Genomic DNA, 17,755 nt, shown 5'->3' on the forward strand with positions numbered 1-17,755 from the left:
AGCAAACACTCGCCACTAGATTTTGAGTCAACTTTAATTGTCAAGGATTGAGATGTAGGAAATATGACTTATAGCAAATAATTTAAATTAAGCATTGTTGCACTCCCGGACTCTTAACAATCAACCTGCTGGGATTCACGACTCTTTTCTTCGGTTATAATAAGATTGTGAACAGCATTGAACATTGCTCAAAAACGAAGTGAAGATATTTTATAAATTTATGTATTTTTGGAGAGCTCATGTTTTCAGTCCTCTTTCCCTTGGAGGAAAAATCATGTATATAATTAAATTCATACAGGAGAAATCGAAAAATCGAAAGATATCAATTAGCCTTATTTGGGGATAATAAAAATTGGTAAGGAATCAGTAGAGGGCAATTAACGGGTAATGAACAAGGCTTAAATTGAGGAAGCAATTTTGGTAATAACAACAAATTAATATTGATTTAGCCGTGACCCAACTTGTGGCATTGATTATGCCCCAAATTATGACACGGAGAATAAAAAATTGATCATTTTTTGAAGCATACGACTTGGAGTTAGAAGTCTTAGAATTAACTCCCAACATTAGATTATCTGTTTAATTATTTTAATGGTAGTAGTGACATCTGATCTGCAGTTTCTTTTTAATGGCAGTGGTGACCAAGACATGATTGTACCATATGTGTCAACTTTGAATTGGATTGAGATGCTAAATGTCCCAATTACCGAAGCTTGGAGGCCATGGTTTTTCAATGGTCAAGTTGCTGGGTGAGGTGCTAAATCCCTAAATGAATCAACCGCATACTAAACTAGTTTTTAGTTGTCTAATGGTCAAATATACGTTAAATCCTTCCTATCCTCTCAAATTTTGGGTTGAATGTGCAGGTATACTACCAAGTATTCAAATGACGATTATAATTTAACATATGCTACTGTAAAGGTAAAACATTTATTTTCAAGCATGTATATTATTTGGCTTGAAAGAGTAACATGGTCAAGCATGTATTCTTAACTTGCAGGGGGCCAGGGCATACTTCTCCTGAGTATAAGCGCCCAGAATGCTTTGCGATGGTCAAGAAATGGTTTGAAATGCATCCTCTATAGTACGAAAGGGTACCGGGACAACCGTGAGGCTTGTGCTATATGTCAATTGTATAGGAGGGGCAAGTAGTTTTCTCCAACATGTGAGGTTCACTTCTTAAAATAGTCTATTGTAAAACAAAGACTACTAGGACAGGATTGGTAACATTGTTGACCTTTTAGTTAACATTCTTCTATAGTCTATGTGTATGATGCATGAGATCTTGAACACCGGAGACAGTGCTAAATATTAGACATAGGTCGTTATTCCTTGTATATATAAGAGCATTTACGTGTTATTAAGGTAGAGAAGGAGGGTGAGGGATCCCTCTTTTTTTTTTTTTTTTTGGTAATTTGGATGTGAATCGCCAAGGCCTCAACGGATGTGAAAACAAGTTGAAGTAACATTTTAGTGTTTAAAAAATAAAATACCTGTTTATGCATAGATTTGAATAGCTGCAGATTGTCTAGTAGCACACAAGCATGAGAATGACCTCCAATCACACCTCATGCTTATTAAACAGACCAAAACTGATACGAAGCACATTTTTGTGTAAAATACTTGGGAGGTTTTCAAGTTAGTGAATCTCTGAAATAACCGAAGCACGTGGAATCCTTCATATAGGCTGTGTAGTTAGTTCTGTTGCTCAAGAAAGGTTCAGAGACTGAGTAGTTTGAGATTAGCAGATGAGATGATTCATTTTTGCTTCGTGTATGCCACAGTTTTGATTCTGTGATTGTATGCAGGAAGAACTCATTTTCGTGTTTGTCTTGGTTTTGTCTGAGATTGCTAACAAGGGCATGGGTCACCAAAAATGATAGAATTGCTCATTCCATATTTCAAATTTGAATTTTCTGAACCGCATATTATGTTTTAGAACCCTGCCATGGATTTTGTAACTCAAATCTTAGTCAGCAAAATGTGCAAAGCAAAGCCGATAGGAGAAGAAACTTTTATAATGTATAGATTAAAAAATAAACCGAATTCATCTTTGAACAGAAGCCATAGAAGGCCCTCTCCCAAAAGAGAGAGCAAAGGAAGAAATAGAGGGATGACAGGAAAAGGAAGACCTTGAGAAAATTTTATCCAGCAGAAGAACTCAATAACAGAAAAAAGCGCGATATAGTGAGTTGACAAATCTTACATGGTGCGGTGTTGGACCTCACTTGACAATGCCTAGAGGAACAGTGCAATGCGTTCATACAGATAAAGGACTTAAATTGGTAAGCAATATCTGCCTAAGTAGAGGAGATGAGTCATGTTCACTGGGTTCAAAGAGCACCCTTCCTAAACAGACCTTATATTGCAGCTCAATAGTAATGTCTTCGTAAATACTATGAGATTCTTGCACTTATGCAATGTCATTGTCAACAATTTGTCACCTAAAAAATGAAATAGGTGTTGATGCATACGACAAGTGAAAACCGCAACAGATACTGGAAAGATCGGCTGAAGAGTGAATAAACTATACTATAAACGAATAAAAAAGGAAACTTAGTTTATCAAACTATAAGAAAGATTTCTGTAGATCTAGACTTGTGTAGGGGCTCCTGCACTTTGGAATAATAAGTAATACATGCCATCTTTGCATTGCCGTTTGGGCTAACAACTTCTTCTGATATTTACACCATCATATTACCTACCAGAATTTCTAATAGTACCATTCTTGGAGGACAGCAAAATATGTGTGACAAACTAACTATTCTTGTAGATATATTAGAATAAAATACTTGGTTTATTACCTGTATATGTACTTCTATATAAGCTAACCACATATAATTTCTGCAGAGCTTTGATGATGTTCCTTCAACCTTCTTTATACCTTATTAGGACCATTACAATACAGAGGTCCGATTAACCCGTTAACTAACATTCTTGTAGCTTTTGAACTCTTCTCTAACATCAAAAGGATAAGCAGATGTTCAGAGAAGATCCATCTTCATTTGATCATTCAAGAACAAGGGAATCGACGAGTGGGCAATTGCCGGATGATCAGCAGATGGGAGCTACTACTGAATCAATGACTGGAACTGATTATTGGAAGTTTACCAGCTTGTGCTTCTTACCTAGGGGATTAAATCTGAATCCAGCTCGCATTGTATGTCTACATTATGTAGAGTCTAATGGTCTTATTTCGTTCTACAATTTCAGACATAAAAATGTAGCATCTTCTGTATGCATTGATACATGATCTTTTTTTACATTTATGCTGCAGGCATTAGCAGAAGGTCTCGGTATGTTCATATTGATGTTCAGCATATGTGGGATAATGGGGAGCATGCAATTGTTAGGGAGCCAAGTGGGTCTTTTGGAGTATGCAACTACAGCTGGTACAGCCATAGTTGTCATTATTTTCACTTTGGGGGAAACCTCAGGTGCTCATGTCAATCCTGCTGTCACAATTGCCTTTGCTGTTTTCGGTCATTTTCCATGGAAAAAGGTACATGGGATTGTGTTTTATTTCCATTTCTTTGTTATTAAGAAATGACATCAGAAAGTATAACATTTGGTCGGTCTATGCCACCATCCAGCCATTCGAAATCTTAATATAATCTTGTGAGCACATGAATTTTACCATGTATAAAAGCAAGAAGTCATCCTGTTCCTACAGTTGTAAGACTGATAAACTGTTAAAATTTGGCCAGTGGTTTAACATTTAGCCTTGTTAAGATTCAAGCATAGTCCTATATATCAGCTACATGATTTCAAAAATTAGTAGTGTACTTATGTAGCTATATTATTTACATATATCGCCTTTCTTCTGTCTGATATTTTTATAATAATTGAGCTTGTTGCAACCCTATGTAATTGATTTCAACAGAATGCTAATTAATACATTACATGCAACAATCTAACAAACTGGTTCAAGGGGAAGTCTTCATACTCTCTGTGATCTGACTTCTACTGTCTTAAGCTTTCTGATTTTGTCTTGTGCTTGGGCTTAATATCTTAACCTATAATGATCTTATGGCATCTCAGCTGTCATTGTACGAAAATTGATAACGCAAAGTTTGTAATGCATTTAGGTACCTTTTTATGTGATTGCACAATTGTTGGGCTCCTTATTGGCAACGTATGTTGGGCAGCTTGTCTTCAAAGTTAATCCAGAAGTTATTATGACCGTACCTTTAAAAGATCACACATTTGCAGCCTTCGTAGCTGAATTCATTGCCACCTTTATCGTTACATTTCTTGCTGCATCTCTAGCAAGAGATGCAAAATCTGTAAGTAAAGAGCAGAGCTGCCATTTCTGAAACTCTTAAACATACAATTCATGACTAATTACTTAATGAGCCAATGTGTCATTTCACAGGTTGGTAATCTAGCTGGTTTTGTGATGGGCATAGCCATTGCACTTGCAGTCTTAATTACTGGGTATGTGTCTCCTCGGTCTAACCCAAATTACATGCTTACTTGTTCATCATCCCTGTGTCCAAAATTAATCGTCACAATACATTTCATTTTGATCAAAGACAATTTTTTATTGACCTTGAGCAGGCCGCTTTCTGGAGGATCATTGAACCCAGCAAGATCAATAGGACCAGCAATTCTTGCTTGGAAACTTGATCAAATATGGATTTATTTCATCGCCCCGGTTGCTGGTGCAATTCTTGGAGTTTTAATGGTTCATGCTTTGTGTCTTCATCATCAGCCTCCTCAAAGTCATAATTTATCTGCTGCAAGGAGTGTTTTGCCATAGATTTTTAAGTTTACCTTTCTTTTTAGAGGAAATTATTACTTCTTTATATGTTCTTGATTAGTTGTGAGAGACAATGCTGGAAAAGTTGTTGGGTTAGTAAAATGTTTGGGTGTTGCTAGTGAAATCAGAGACAGGAGAAGACTAATTCACCTCCAAAGCTGACTTATTGCAGCTCAGGTATTGTATTAACAATAGAGATAACATGAATGAGAAATTGAGAATGTAATTGTTATATTACAACCCTCAACTAATGTACAATATGTCTACTAACACCTTTCCTCAAGTTGGAGCATGAAAAACACAAATTCGCAACTTGTTGAGTTTGTACAAAAACAATGCCATTTACCTAAAGCCTTAATAAAGATATCAGCAAGCTTTTCTTTCGTTGACGCATGTTTAGTTCAAATGACACCTTCTTGGATCATATCTGCTTGGACTTAACTCAGGGTTTAAGCCCAATCATCGACACAATGACAAAATTACCCTTCTTAAGGATCAAGCTTATTTTTTTTGACGAGATGGATCAAGCTTATTACAATCAAACTCATTATCTCTAAACCAGCTCATAATTACACGATTTCGTTCATGAAGTATAATTTTGTCACCTCTAAGTACAATTATAAACTAAACCTGTGATTAGTATAAGTAACTTTTTCTAATCTCTTTTTTTCTCTCTCTCTCTTCTCCCACCCTCTCTCTCTAGAAAGTACATTTCTAACTTGGCACTTGAAACCAGAGGTTATGTTGATCCTCAGTAAGTACATTCTCCTAACTTGAATCGACTTAGCTTCTATTGTCATTTCGAGATATAAGCCAATTAATTAAGGGAGCATACATTTATGATTTTGGGTACCATTTAACAGGACAAGTGAACAAAAAATCCGATGTTTACAGCTTTGGAGTAGTTCTACTAGAGCTAATCACAGGGAAAAAAAATGATAATAAGGGGTCGCGGGGGAATGGGAGAGGAAAAAAATGAGGCGGCCCAGGTTAATATCTGTGCTAAACCTGACTGTTTATAACAGGGTATTTTCGTCATTTTACAGTAAAAAGTAAGGGTGAAAATGTCCAATGCAAAATTGAGGGATAATTATTGTTATGTTGCCGTTACCTTGTTTTGCTTGACCCTGGTTAGTTGCTGTCACACCTATCCAAACACAACATACTTTAATTACGCGACACGTGTCTTTTTCTTCTTCAACTTGGCTGGTGCTTTTTCACTCCCATTCTTTTTTTCTGTTCATCGATCTGGGAATTTGCGGCGGCCATTTCAACCCAACACCACAACTAACACCAAACTTAACCCATCTTTTCTGGCGGCCATTTCGCGGCTTCGTTGCTATATTTAACGAAAACCCTAAGAGTACGGGAGAAATTAAGGGTATGGTTAACCCTAAAGAATAGGCATTTTTTGTTTTCTTGTGCTTTCCCTCCACCATTGAAGTTGCTAGATTGAGAAATTGAAATTCTATGATCAACGACTAATACTAAATTGTGAAACTGAAATTCGATAATTAACTGGGTATTTGACAAAATTCGATGGTGGAGAGGAAACTCAAAGGCTGCTTCAATGGGGTACTACGGCGGGGAGAGAGAGAAAACTCAAGGCTGCTTCAATAGAGTACTATGGCAGCTGCAAGGAGAGAGTAAAAGTGATTTTAGAGGTAGTAAAAGCTTAACTCAGTATGTTGGGAGTGAGCACGACATTAACGAAGCACAGTATATTGCCATTAGCTTGTTTGTATTTGCAAGTTGGCAAATGTCAGATGCTTTAGTATGGGAAATTATTGTTTATTGTCTGTGCACGGACTCCAATGCAATTTAATTATAAAATTGCCATGTGCTAAACTTGGTATGTTTAGCACAGATATAAACTTGGATTTTCCCGAAAAAAATACAAGAGCAATAGTTTCGGAAATAAAAATGGGTTTGGGGCATTAGGGAAACAAATATACAGGTAGGGCTATCAAAAAAGTTGACACGACACGATAACCCGACACGAAATAAGCGGATTTGGGTCAAGAATTCTCAACCCATTTACATAATTGGGTTGACACGGACACGACACGAAAGTAAATGGGTTAGGTTTGGATTGAAATTTTCAACCCGAAACCGACACTCATAACTCGATTATATAAATGGGTTGGACGACAACCCGTCAACCCGAACCCGACATGCTTAATCTATTAATTGAGTATTAAAAAAAACTGAAAATTTTTATTTAATGTAATTTTATAAATTACCTTGTGTAGGGAATATTTCAAGCATTACCCCAAACTTGAACCCCACTGTGATCATACACTTAATCATGGTGGCGTCCAAAGGGAAGGAAGCTAGAGTAAAAGAGTTGCCAACAAGTTTTAGGAACTTGTAAACCGTTCACAGGGTGAAGGTTACACCCCTTAACGATCCATGAGATCGTCAACTCCAATAGGTCTGGAACCATGACTGGTGTTCGGGGATGAGGGTACGAATTCAATCTAAAAGAGAAAGAACTCGCCCTATAAAATAGGCCTCTACTTTATTCTTTTCGTATTCATGTGCGCTTTCTGACTAACATGCAATCATTAGGTTAACCCTAAACCTGTTTAATCTATGTTGGTTGAATTTAATGCACAAGAAAAACTATTATTGGCGATCACTTGAATTATAATCAATTTAGCCTAAATAAGATTATTAATTATCTTATTAAGTGTGATTACAAGTACAAATTCCCTTTAAACATGCATAAAATGCGTGATCAAGCAATAACAATGACAATATATATCAAGCAACATAATAATCACTCATAATAATCATAATTAACAATCATAATCATAACCATAATCATATCAACGCTAAAGCATAATAATAGCAAGATCCTAGGCATGATACTAACAAGATTAATAACAAACCCTATCATGTCACTAAGCAATAAAAATCAAAGCTTTAACCCTAACATGATACTAACATGATATTAGGAAAGAAATAGGAAGCATCATAATTATATCAGAAATATCAGTTAATACCCTAAACATGATACTAGGAAGCAATAAAACATCCTAACATGATACTAGGAATCAACAAAACAATCTAAGCATGATTTCTATATCATAAGATCAATAAAGCAATTAAATTACTTACTTGGATGCCTCGTATCTCTTTCTAATAACAAAATACACACGTTAGGAACTTCAAGGAAAAGTATTAAAACAAACAATCAAATTAAATAATTGAAATAGAGATTTGGGACCAAACCCTCAGAAATATCAAACCTTTCACGTCTAGGGCGAAGGCGACTCCGAACTTGGCTAGGTGTGTCTAGTGCTAATGTATGAGGAATTGTGTTTGAGGGAAGGTTTAGAAAAAGAATAGAGAGAGAGAGAGAGAAAGCTTCTAGCTTTAGAGAGAGAAAGAGAGAGATGATGATTGTTGATTGTAGATGATTGAAAACAGAGGTCCAGGGACCCTATTTATAAGAAAATAGTCCGGAATTGATAGAAACGAATCAGAGTTCGAAAAGGAATAAAACACTCTTCTGTCGCCAACGACAGGGCTCGTCATTAGGCGACGAAATCGTCGCCAGGCGACGAAACTGTCGTTTGGCGATGCAGAAGGTTTTCCATGCGTTTTCAACGCGAAATCTATTTTTCGATAAAATCAAGTCGTAAAATCCGTACGAAGAGTAAAATCGTAATTTCATTTAAAACGCTTCTTTTATTCCGAATAAAACTCATAAAACATAATTATCAATCCTAACCCCTTTAGGATTCAAAAGAACCTCCTAGAAGATTCTAGAAGACTATAATCAATCCTAATTGCATTAGGAATGATAATTCATAATAGACCCTCTTCTAGATCATTGGGTCGCTGATAAGAACCAAACCAGACCCAGTTTAGTATTTTGGCCATAACTTCCTCATTATTCATCGGAATTGGGCTTATAATATATCGTTGGAAAGCTCTTTTCGAGCCCAATCCAACTACACCATTATTGTACCCTTGTCATTGACCAAACTAAAAGGGATTGACTATTTTCATAAAAATAGAGCAGATTTTTGAAAACAGAAAGAAATATTTTTTTAATAAAAACTAACCACAACATTAGAGTTTCCACACTTTTACCTCATTTGATTATGATTTGACACGAAAGGTATTCATCACTTGGTTTGGTTTTGGGGAGACACATTTGGGTGTCTACACCTTGACACCATTTATACATTTTGGTAATTTTTTGGCAGTTAATTTGGCGAAAAAATTATAATTTTCATCTTTTGTAAATTAAATCTAATTTTGTGGTTAATTTGAAATAATTCTTATGTATGGTTATATAGTTAAAACTACTAACTTTAAACCCTTGTGGTATATATTGTTAAAATTACTAACTTAAAATTGTTGTAGTAACTTTAATGAACTAATGATGTTTTTTGTTTTTTTTTTTAAATTGAATATTAATTAGTTTATTACATACTATGTGGGTAAAAGGTTTCACGGGTAACCCGTTTAATAAGCGGGTTAGGTTTGGGTTAAGGATTTTCAACCCGTTTAATAAACTAGTTAGGTTTGGGTCAAGGGTTTTTCAACCCGTTTAATATCGACAAGAACACGAACCCGACACGACACGACCCGTTTGACAGCCCTATATACAGGGTAAGTAATTCCCCTCAAAATGGGGGTAACTGTTACCTAGGCTCCCCCCTAGAGTAACTTTTTCCTCCCCAAAAGATTTCCCAACCTACTACTCTCACGTACCTCCTCTGCCTTCCTTCCCATCTCCCTCCTCTGGTCTTCTCTCCTATTCATCTTTTTCATCTCCATTTCTGCTTATAGCTTCTTCTATTCTCATCTCTAGATTCCCTCTCTCTATTTCTAGTTATTGTTTATTCTTGATTTCTTCTTCCATAATTATTACAGTAGTATTGTTGCCAAACTATGAAAAATGAAATTTCACCCCTGTATTATTCCCTCTGTAAATTTAGCCCCCTTAAATATTATCCGCTTAATTATTACATGGAATCCAGGCATGCTCTAAAACATACAAATACAAATTTGGTTCTATGGGTAACACCTCTCTACGAAAGAGAAGACATAGGAAGTATGTTGGACATAAGGCTGTGGCTAGAGGTCGGCGAAAACTACAACACCGTCTGGCGAGCAACGGAGCTGGCTATGAAATGTGTTGAGTTAGATGTAATGCATAGGCCAACAATGAGTCACATTGTTATCGAATTGAGGGAGTGCTTGGCTTGGGAGAATGCGGTTGCCGGGGTTTCGAAAATGACAGCTACTACCTCTATGAAGATAATGGATGCCCCCGCTTCAACTAGCTCAATGATTCCACAACCGCGGTAGTAATATCTTGCATACATTATCACAGTGATCAATATATATATATATATATATATATATATATATATATATATATATATATATATATATATATATATATATATATATATAAAAGTAATGTAAAATATTTATATATATATATATATAAAAGTAATGTAAAATATTTCTGAATATATTGATCTTCCATCACTTTTACTCTTATGATGAAAGTAAAATAACAGTGATATATATATATATATATATATATATATATATATATATATATATATATATATATATATATACACGGGGTAGTTCCGCTGAAAACAGGGCTTATACTGAAAACAACAAATCTCAACCATTCATTATTAGCATAAAAGATCACACTGTTTAAAAGCCCTATTTCTAACCTTACATATAATTAATTCAATCATTTTAAGGTCACAACATACTAAAATAAGGTAACTTTATCTAAATTGACGACATTTACATAGAGTCACTATACATAAAAATAACGTAACTATATCAATTTGAAAATAATTACATAAAGGTCACTATATATAAACTAAGGGTAATTATATCAATTTGACCCCATTTACCTAGAGGTCACTATATATAAAAATAAGGTAATTATATAAACTTATATTAATTTGATGACATTATCACATGGGTCACTATATATAAAAATAAGGTAACAATATCAATTTTGACGACGCTTGCACAGAGGTCACTACATATAAAAATAAGGTAACTTTATCAATTTTGGGTTATGCCCTACAAAACTTCTAATCACACACCAGTGATAGTAAATTATATCATGAGTAGTGTTGTTGTTGGTCGAGGGTACTAAGTCCCCCATCCTAAAAACCGAATCTTGGTCGTTATTCTCCATGCACAGAGAAAAGAAAAAGATAGAGAGGATGAAAACAGAAAAAACTCAAAAGAATAAATGTAGTGATGAGAATATGCTTGAATAGCTAATCAGCCAGTGCATTTATAGCCAAGCAGGAGAACTCTTCACCTTCGTTATGCACACTGCATGTCCGACAGGTGTATTAAATGCTCAGCATGCACATAACCAATTAATTAATTGAATCGGGGCTCAAGAAGATGAGCTGATAACTAGCACTCCAGTAATTGGTGGAATTTGATCTTGGAGGGATAGCTAAACAAGCAAGATTTTCTGCAGAATTAAAGAAGGGATATGATAGGCATACTTCGTTCCATAATGCATCTTGCTTTGAAGTGAATAAAAAAATCATAAAAAAAACTTTCTCTCTCTACAAAGGGAGCTTCCCTCTCTAGAAATCTAAAGCCTTCCTAGCTTTCTTCTTCCTTTTCCATCGTCTTCCAGTAACAATCACCATTTTCTTTTCCTTTTATTAAAGAAAACAAAAGGTATGTATTATTAAGTTCAATTACTTGCTCCTTTATTAGTTCAACCGTCTTCCAGCTCATGTTTCGATACGACCTAGGTTAATTCCAAAACCCCTGTTCCGATCTACAACCCCCTTTTTTCGAGTTTTTTCACCGATTAAATCCCAAACCCAATTATGACCTCAATCCGTAATCACCGACCAGCAACTTCTCCGCCTGTATCCCACCCATATTTAGTCTTTGGGAAATTTTTGGATAATAGACACTTTTCAGAAGCTCGTATTCAGCTCTGGGTAACAAACCATTGGATCATGTTTGGGGAAATTGTAGTCCAGAAATTTGAAGGAGTCTTCCTGTTCCTTTGTGTTGATGTCCGTGACAGAGATGCTCTGCTTCAGCTGGGATCAGCGGCTTACCAAGCTGCCCTCCTAATTTTCAAGCCTTGGATTAAGGGAGATTCAATAAAGGATGTGAATTTTAACGATGCTGCTATTTGGGTTCACCTTGATGAGGTACCTTTGGATTGTTGTGAGATACATGTCATTAAACCAATGCTTAATCTTGTTGGCAAATTACTTTGTACTGATGTTTCCCCTCCTGGATCACTAAGGTGTTCAATTAGAGTAAAACTATTAATTTCTGTCCTTAAGCCATTGTTGCCGGGCTTTTATCTAGACCGTGGAAACTCATAGCCTAAATGGATTAACATTCGCTATGAGAATTTGTTTATTTTCTGTTCTGGGTGCAATAAGGTTGGACATAAGAAAGCTGCTTGTAGATTAAATTCCAGTGTCACTGGTCCTTGTATGACTGGTGGTGATGAGCCATGTGTATCACCTATGCCTCTTGGACATTGCCTCTCAAATAAGAACATAGGACTGAAGAGAGTTGAAAGATTTAGAACCAGTAGATTGAATCTCCATTCTGTTTTTAACGGATTGGCCTTACCTCTACATCCTGTTCATTGTCAACTGTCAACTGAGAGTATCCCTTCAAAAAAATGAATCTTTGAGACTGAATCTCTTCCCTTCACATCCTATAAAAAGAGGAGAACAACCTCGGAATTAATATCACCTTCCAATTACCTCAAACCAAACCAATTTCCAGTTCCACACCACAAAAAAAAAACCAGCAACCATTAAAACCAGGCATCATGGTCGCCATCACTCACGTATGCTGTGGAAAAAAGGCAAAAGGCTTGTTGACAGACCACTATACTCATACCACCGAGATCACTTACCTTCCCTAAATATATTTTCGACAAATAACCCGAGCTGCTCACCGATTAAGAAGACCAGAGGCAAGGTCAAAGTCTGTTCTGGTCTTAAGTTACATAAAAGTGGTGAAAAAGTGTGGAGGTGGGTCAAGCAGCATGGTCCTAGGAAGCGAGCTGGAGGTCCGACCGAGCCTTTGGTTACACTTCTTACTGCTGAGCAGCAGCAACAGCAACAGTGTGAGGATTCTATTTGTCTTTCATACTTCTTACCATATAAGAAGCGTAAGAGGAATTCAGACTCCCCTTCTACGGTTTCTTCTGAGGGATCGGTGACCTCCCGGACAGGGTCACCAAAATCTAGATGAAAATAGCAGTTTGGAATTGTATGGGCTTGGGACAAGCGGACTCCCCTAAAATTCCGTATGTTTCTTCTCTAGTCCGCTCTCATAGTATAGATTTAATGTGTCTTATGGAACTATGCTTCCTGTTGATATAGTTGTGCAAAAGTTAGCACCTTTGTCTTACTTGGGTTGTAATGGCATAGATGCCGTTGGTCTTAGTGGGGGTATGTTCATATGTTGGTTTGCCCCATAAGGCTTAGTTCCTGTTTATAGTTCTCAAAACGTTTTTCCTCTGTAAATTGGTGCAAGGAGATGAGGTAAAACATGTACTGTTTGTGTACGGCTCGCCTCATATTACTAATCGTTTGGAGATTTGGCATTTGATTAGTAGTATTCTGGACACTCTTCCAAAAGTAGTCATTATTGGAGACTTTAATCAAGTGGAATACCTTTCGGATAAATTAGGAGGCAATTCCTTTATTCCAGGACGGGCAGATTTTATTGGTTGGCGTATGGGTTTGGATTTGATAGATGTCCCATTCTCAGGTCCTCGTTATACCTGGACTAATAACAGAACTGATTCCGACCCCATTTTTTAGCGCCTAGATAGAGCCTATGGTACTTCTTCTTGGTTTATAGACTACCCGGACACCAAAGTTATTAATCAACCCATTTTATTCTCAGATCATGCTGCTATTATCTTATCAGATTCTGCTGATATAGATTATGTTAAGCGTCCCTACAGGGTTGAAAATTGGTGTTTATCTACCTCGGCGATCAGAGATATTTTTGCTTCTATTTTCTCCTTGTTTTTTCCAGGGTCCCCTATGTTCGTCTTGAGTCGTAAGCTTTCTGTTACTCGGGAGCGTTTGCTTGCATGGTGTATTTCTCACAAAAAAGCCTGGGGTATTAATTGGAAACAACTTGTTTTGGAGGTCCAACAAGCTTCGCAGTCTCTTTCTTCCCCAGTGGACCGGTGTCTTTTTGTTACTACTAAGAATGAAAAGGTAGCGGAAGCTCAAGCTGCTTTCTTATTTTGGCAACAAAGAGCCAAGGTAAAGTGGGATGCTCTAGGAGATTCACACTCTCGCCTTTTATTTTCCTCCGTACAATCTAGAAAGAGGAAGAATAAAATTTACGGGCTAAGGGATTCTTCTGGAATTTGGCATCGAGATTATGATCATATTGCTTCTATGTCTCTGGACTTCTATAAGGATCTCTATTCTGTCAAAGTTGATGCCATTTCAAAGGACTCAGATTGGTGGGATAATTTACAGTTGCCTTCCCTCTCTCCGGACCAACAGGCTTCTCTTATGATTCCTTTTTCAGTTGATGAGATTCAGGATGCAATTTTCAGTATTGATGATAACAAATCCCCTGGTCCGGACGGTTTCTCTTCGGCCTTCTTTAAGTCACACTGGGATTTTGTTGGTTCTTCGGTGGTTTCAGCGGTTCAACACTTTTTTGCTCATGGTTATATGCTGAAGGATTGGAATCGCACTTTCCTAGCCTTGTTACCGAAGGTAGATGACCCCGAGTTCATCTCCCTGTTTCGTCCGATAGGCCTCTGCAATGTGGTTTACAAGTGTGTTGCAAAGTGTCTTACAGGGCGCCTTCGCTTGGTTCTTCCTAGTTTGGTGGCTGATTTTCAGAATGCTTTTGTCCCTGGTCGCCTTCTTTCGGATAATGCTTTAATCGCTCATGAAGTCCTCTCCTACATGAACAGGTCAAAATCTAAAAAAAGATTTTTTGCGGCCATCAAGTTAGATATGAACAAAGCATATGATAGGGTGAGTTGGGATTTCCTTTTCAGGCTACTTCGAGCCTACGGGTTTCCTCCATATTGGATTCATATCATCCGCCAGTGTGTTTCTACGGTTTCTTATCAGATTTTGGTGAATGGGAATCCGTCGTCGGCCTTCCAGCCTTCTTGTGGTCTTCGTCAGGGTGACCCGCTTTCTTCCTATCTTTTCGTCCTTTGTATGGAGATTCTTTCTGCGATGCTTCGGAGAGCTGAAAGAGAATCTCTTATTACAGGAATCTGTATTTCCCGGGGTGCTCCAACGGTTTCTCACTTATTTTTTGCTGATGACTCCTTATTGTTTTTGCAAGTTTCGCCCGAGGTTTGTGACAACCTTACTGCTCTTCTTTCAGAATTTTGCAGCTTGTCGGGTCAGGTTATTAATCTTCAGAAATCCTTTGTAAAGTTCAGCCCGAATACCCCGACAGATTATCGAGATTATCTTTCCCGAAGTTTGAGGCTTCAATGTAAATCTTCTCTTGGTACATACTTGGGTTTACCGGTTGAATTAAGTCGTAGCAAAGTCTCTGATTTTGGTTTTTTAGTTGACAAGGTGGTTCAACGTCTTTCTTCCTTTGCCTCGGTAAGTCTTTCCTCGGCGGCAAAACTGGTTATTATAAACTCTGTTTTGGTTGCATCTTTCAATCATATTCTCTCTGTGTTTAAGATCCCTTCTTCAGTTTGTTCAAAGATAGACAGTCTTTTAGCCAAGTTTTGGTGGAAATCAAACTCTAAATCTCGGGGTTTAGTTTTGCGCTCGAAGACCCTCCTGCATATGCCTAAGGGTATGGGGGGTCTAGGCATTCGTAAGCTCAATAGCTTCAATTCGGTCCTTTTAGCTCGTCAGTGTTGGCGTATCCATCATCACCCTCAGCTTTTGGTTTCTAGATTACTTACAGCCAAGTACCCTTCCCTTCGGCTTTTGCAGACGACGAGTATTCCACGCTCGTCGTGGGGTTGTCGTGGTTTACTGTCAGGCTTGGCAGTTTCATCTGGTGGTATTGCTTGGAAGGTGGGTTCTGGAACTCAAGTTCGAATTCTCGAGGATACTTGGGTTCCTGGAGAACCTCTGACTATTCGTCCGGGTTCGGGTGAGACGGACTTTCCGTCTCATGTTTCTTCTATCATTAATCCGCGTTCTTACGCATGGGATTCGACTTCTATTCACAGGTTATTCGAGTCTTCTTTGGCTCTTCGCATCCTTGCTCAGGAGCGCCCTAGCAAGCTGATGGATGATTTCGTATATTGGAAATTCTCAAGAGATGGAAACTTTAATACGATGTCCGCATATGCTATGTTACTTCATCAGTCTATTGGTTCAGCTATAGCAACTACTTTCCCAGCCTCTTGGTGGAAGATTTTTTGGGGTTTACCCCTACTCCCGAAGTTGCAGTGTTTTATTTGGAAGGTTCTTAATAATGTCCTGCCTCTTTTTAACGTTTTACAGACCAGAGGAATCTTGGTGAATTCGACATGTGTTTTTTGTCATGGGGCTTCAGAGATGTCGGCTCATTTGTTTCATGACTGTCCGGTTATTACTAATATTTGGGCTTCTACATCTCATGGATCCATTTTTTCAGTTCAACATAACAAGCCTTTTCTAAAAGCCTTTGTTGACTTGATTTTGGACTTACGCCAGGCTCGAAACTGGGACGGCTTGGTTTCTCTTGTGTCTTTCTTCTGGGCTGTTTGGCTGGCTCGTAACCATAAAGTCTTTCGGCAGGCTGTTTTATCTCCGGCTCTAGTCATACATCTAATGCACGAGTGGATTTCGAGGAGCTCTTCAGCCCAAGAGTTTCGAACTCTTATTCGCTCTTCTATTAGGCACCCCTTCTCTAGTACGAGAGAGAGACCGGTTATTTGTTATCTTCGTGGTTCCCTTCCTTCTCTTTATGATGCCTGCCTTGTGTTTGATGGTGCGTGTAAGGTTCAAGACTGTACGGCTGGCGCGGGTTGGATTTTTCGACGACCAGATTCAGAGCAGGTTATGGGTGGGGGGTCTAGAGCCTTCCTTTCTAGTTTAGCTCTCCATTCTGAGTTACAAGCATGCCTTTGGGCTCTTCGGGCAGCGAATCGACGTGGTTTTTGTCGTCTATTGATTTACACTGATTGTTCGTCCTTATTTTGTTTCCTTCGAGAGGGAACGGATCGAGACATTTCTAGCTTATGGCTGCTCCAAGATATTCGGACTGTTATTCAGGAATTTTCTGCATGCGAACTTCGAAAGGTTCCGCGACAGTGGGTTGCTCCGGCTCACTGGTTAGCGATGAAAGCTCGTCGTCGTGATTTCCTTTTTTGGTCCTTTTAGTTTGTTGTTTGTTTTGTTTTTCTGTCTTTTCGTTGTTAGCTCTTCTTGTCAAAAAAAGGGATATGGAAAGGTTTTTGCCTTTGCTTGCTACAGTAAGAAATCTCCAAAGAGAGGTGGGAAGAAAAAATCCACTAATAGGATTCCTTGCATGCAAAGGTGCACGTTTACCAAGGATACTCACAAATCTAGTGAGAGACACTCTCAATTGTAGAGAGAGAGTTTTTCCAACTTAAGAAAAGAATTTTGAAGACTGATATTGATTTAAAATGCGATGTTAATGATAATAAAGTGTAGGCAACATTTAATACACCTTATTTTTTATGACAACATTTAGGAGGGCTTCTAGGTTTCTCACCGTGAGACACAAAATTGTATATCTCACGATGCCATGTCATTGATTTTTGTTAAAGAATTGAAAAATAACTGAAAATTAAATAATACAAGATGAAACCCGTGAGATGCATGGTTTATTTTTATTTTTCAAAACAAATATGTTTTTGAATTTATGTGATTAAATTTGTTATTTTATTCGTTGTCCGTTTTATATCATTAAATTTTATTATTTTAAAATAAATTGTGAATTTTCTATCATTCGTTATATATTTAGATAAAATTCCTAATCTCAAAAGATAATAATTTATAT

At 37.5% G+C, this 17,755-nt stretch overlaps 3 protein-coding genes across 3 annotated transcripts in view; all 3 read left to right on the plus strand.

Annotated features, from left to right (window-relative positions):
• LOC145580911 (serine carboxypeptidase-like 10) overlaps positions 1 to 1,258 on the plus strand; it is a 28,507-nt gene extending 27,249 nt beyond the window's left edge. The window contains exons 13-15 of the mRNA XM_081637993.1: positions 636 to 749; positions 867 to 921; positions 981 to 1,258. Of these exons, the coding sequence (XP_081494119.1) occupies positions 636 to 749; positions 867 to 921; positions 981 to 1,085 (274 nt within the window). The 3' untranslated portion in view covers positions 1,086 to 1,258. The remainder of the gene's footprint in view (positions 1 to 635; positions 750 to 866; positions 922 to 980) is intronic.
• A 1,722-nt stretch (positions 1,259 to 2,980) lies between these two features.
• LOC145582012 (putative aquaporin NIP7-1) lies at positions 2,981 to 4,782 on the plus strand. The gene is made up of 5 exons (XM_081639048.1): positions 2,981 to 3,160; positions 3,278 to 3,502; positions 4,089 to 4,286; positions 4,376 to 4,437; positions 4,561 to 4,782. Exons 1-5 carry the CDS (start codon positions 2,981 to 2,983, stop codon positions 4,760 to 4,762), a joined length of 867 nt encoding a protein of 288 aa, XP_081495174.1. The 3' UTR covers positions 4,763 to 4,782.
• An 8,357-nt stretch (positions 4,783 to 13,139) lies between these two features.
• Positions 13,140 to 17,323, plus strand: LOC145580912 (uncharacterized). The gene is made up of 4 exons (XM_081637994.1): positions 13,140 to 13,227; positions 13,313 to 13,549; positions 13,643 to 17,063; positions 17,152 to 17,323. Exons 1-4 carry the CDS (start codon positions 13,140 to 13,142, stop codon positions 17,321 to 17,323), a joined length of 3,918 nt encoding a protein of 1,305 aa, XP_081494120.1.
• The last annotated feature ends 432 nt before the right edge of the window (positions 17,324 to 17,755 follow it).

This window comes from Chenopodium album, chromosome 15 (assembly GCF_948465745.1).
Source record: "Chenopodium album chromosome 15, dcCheAlbu1.1, whole genome shotgun sequence".
Lineage (NCBI taxonomy): Eukaryota > Viridiplantae > Streptophyta > Magnoliopsida > Caryophyllales > Amaranthaceae > Chenopodium > Chenopodium album.

What these genes read in the sequence shown, in the direction of transcription:
- LOC145580912 (XM_081637994.1), top strand. Translation starts at nt 13,140, where the DNA reads ATGCTTCCTGTTGATATAGTTGTGCAAAAGTTAGCACCTTTGTCTTAC. An exon ending in TGCCGTTGGTCTTAGTGGGG is followed by an intron (nt 13,228 to 13,312) that starts GTATGTTCATAT and finishes AATTGGTGCAAG; the next exon opens with GAGATGAGGTAAAACATGTA. An exon ending in TGGGTTGCTCCGGCTCACTG is followed by an intron (nt 17,064 to 17,151) that starts GTTAGCGATGAA and finishes TTTCGTTGTTAG; the next exon opens with CTCTTCTTGTCAAAAAAAGG.
- LOC145582012 (XM_081639048.1), top strand. Translation starts at nt 2,981, where the DNA reads ATGTTCAGAGAAGATCCATCTTCATTTGATCATTCAAGAACAAGGGAA. An exon ending in ATCTGAATCCAGCTCGCATT is followed by an intron (nt 3,161 to 3,277) that starts GTATGTCTACAT and finishes TTTATGCTGCAG; the next exon opens with GCATTAGCAGAAGGTCTCGG. An exon ending in TAGCAAGAGATGCAAAATCT is followed by an intron (nt 4,287 to 4,375) that starts GTAAGTAAAGAG and finishes GTCATTTCACAG; the next exon opens with GTTGGTAATCTAGCTGGTTT.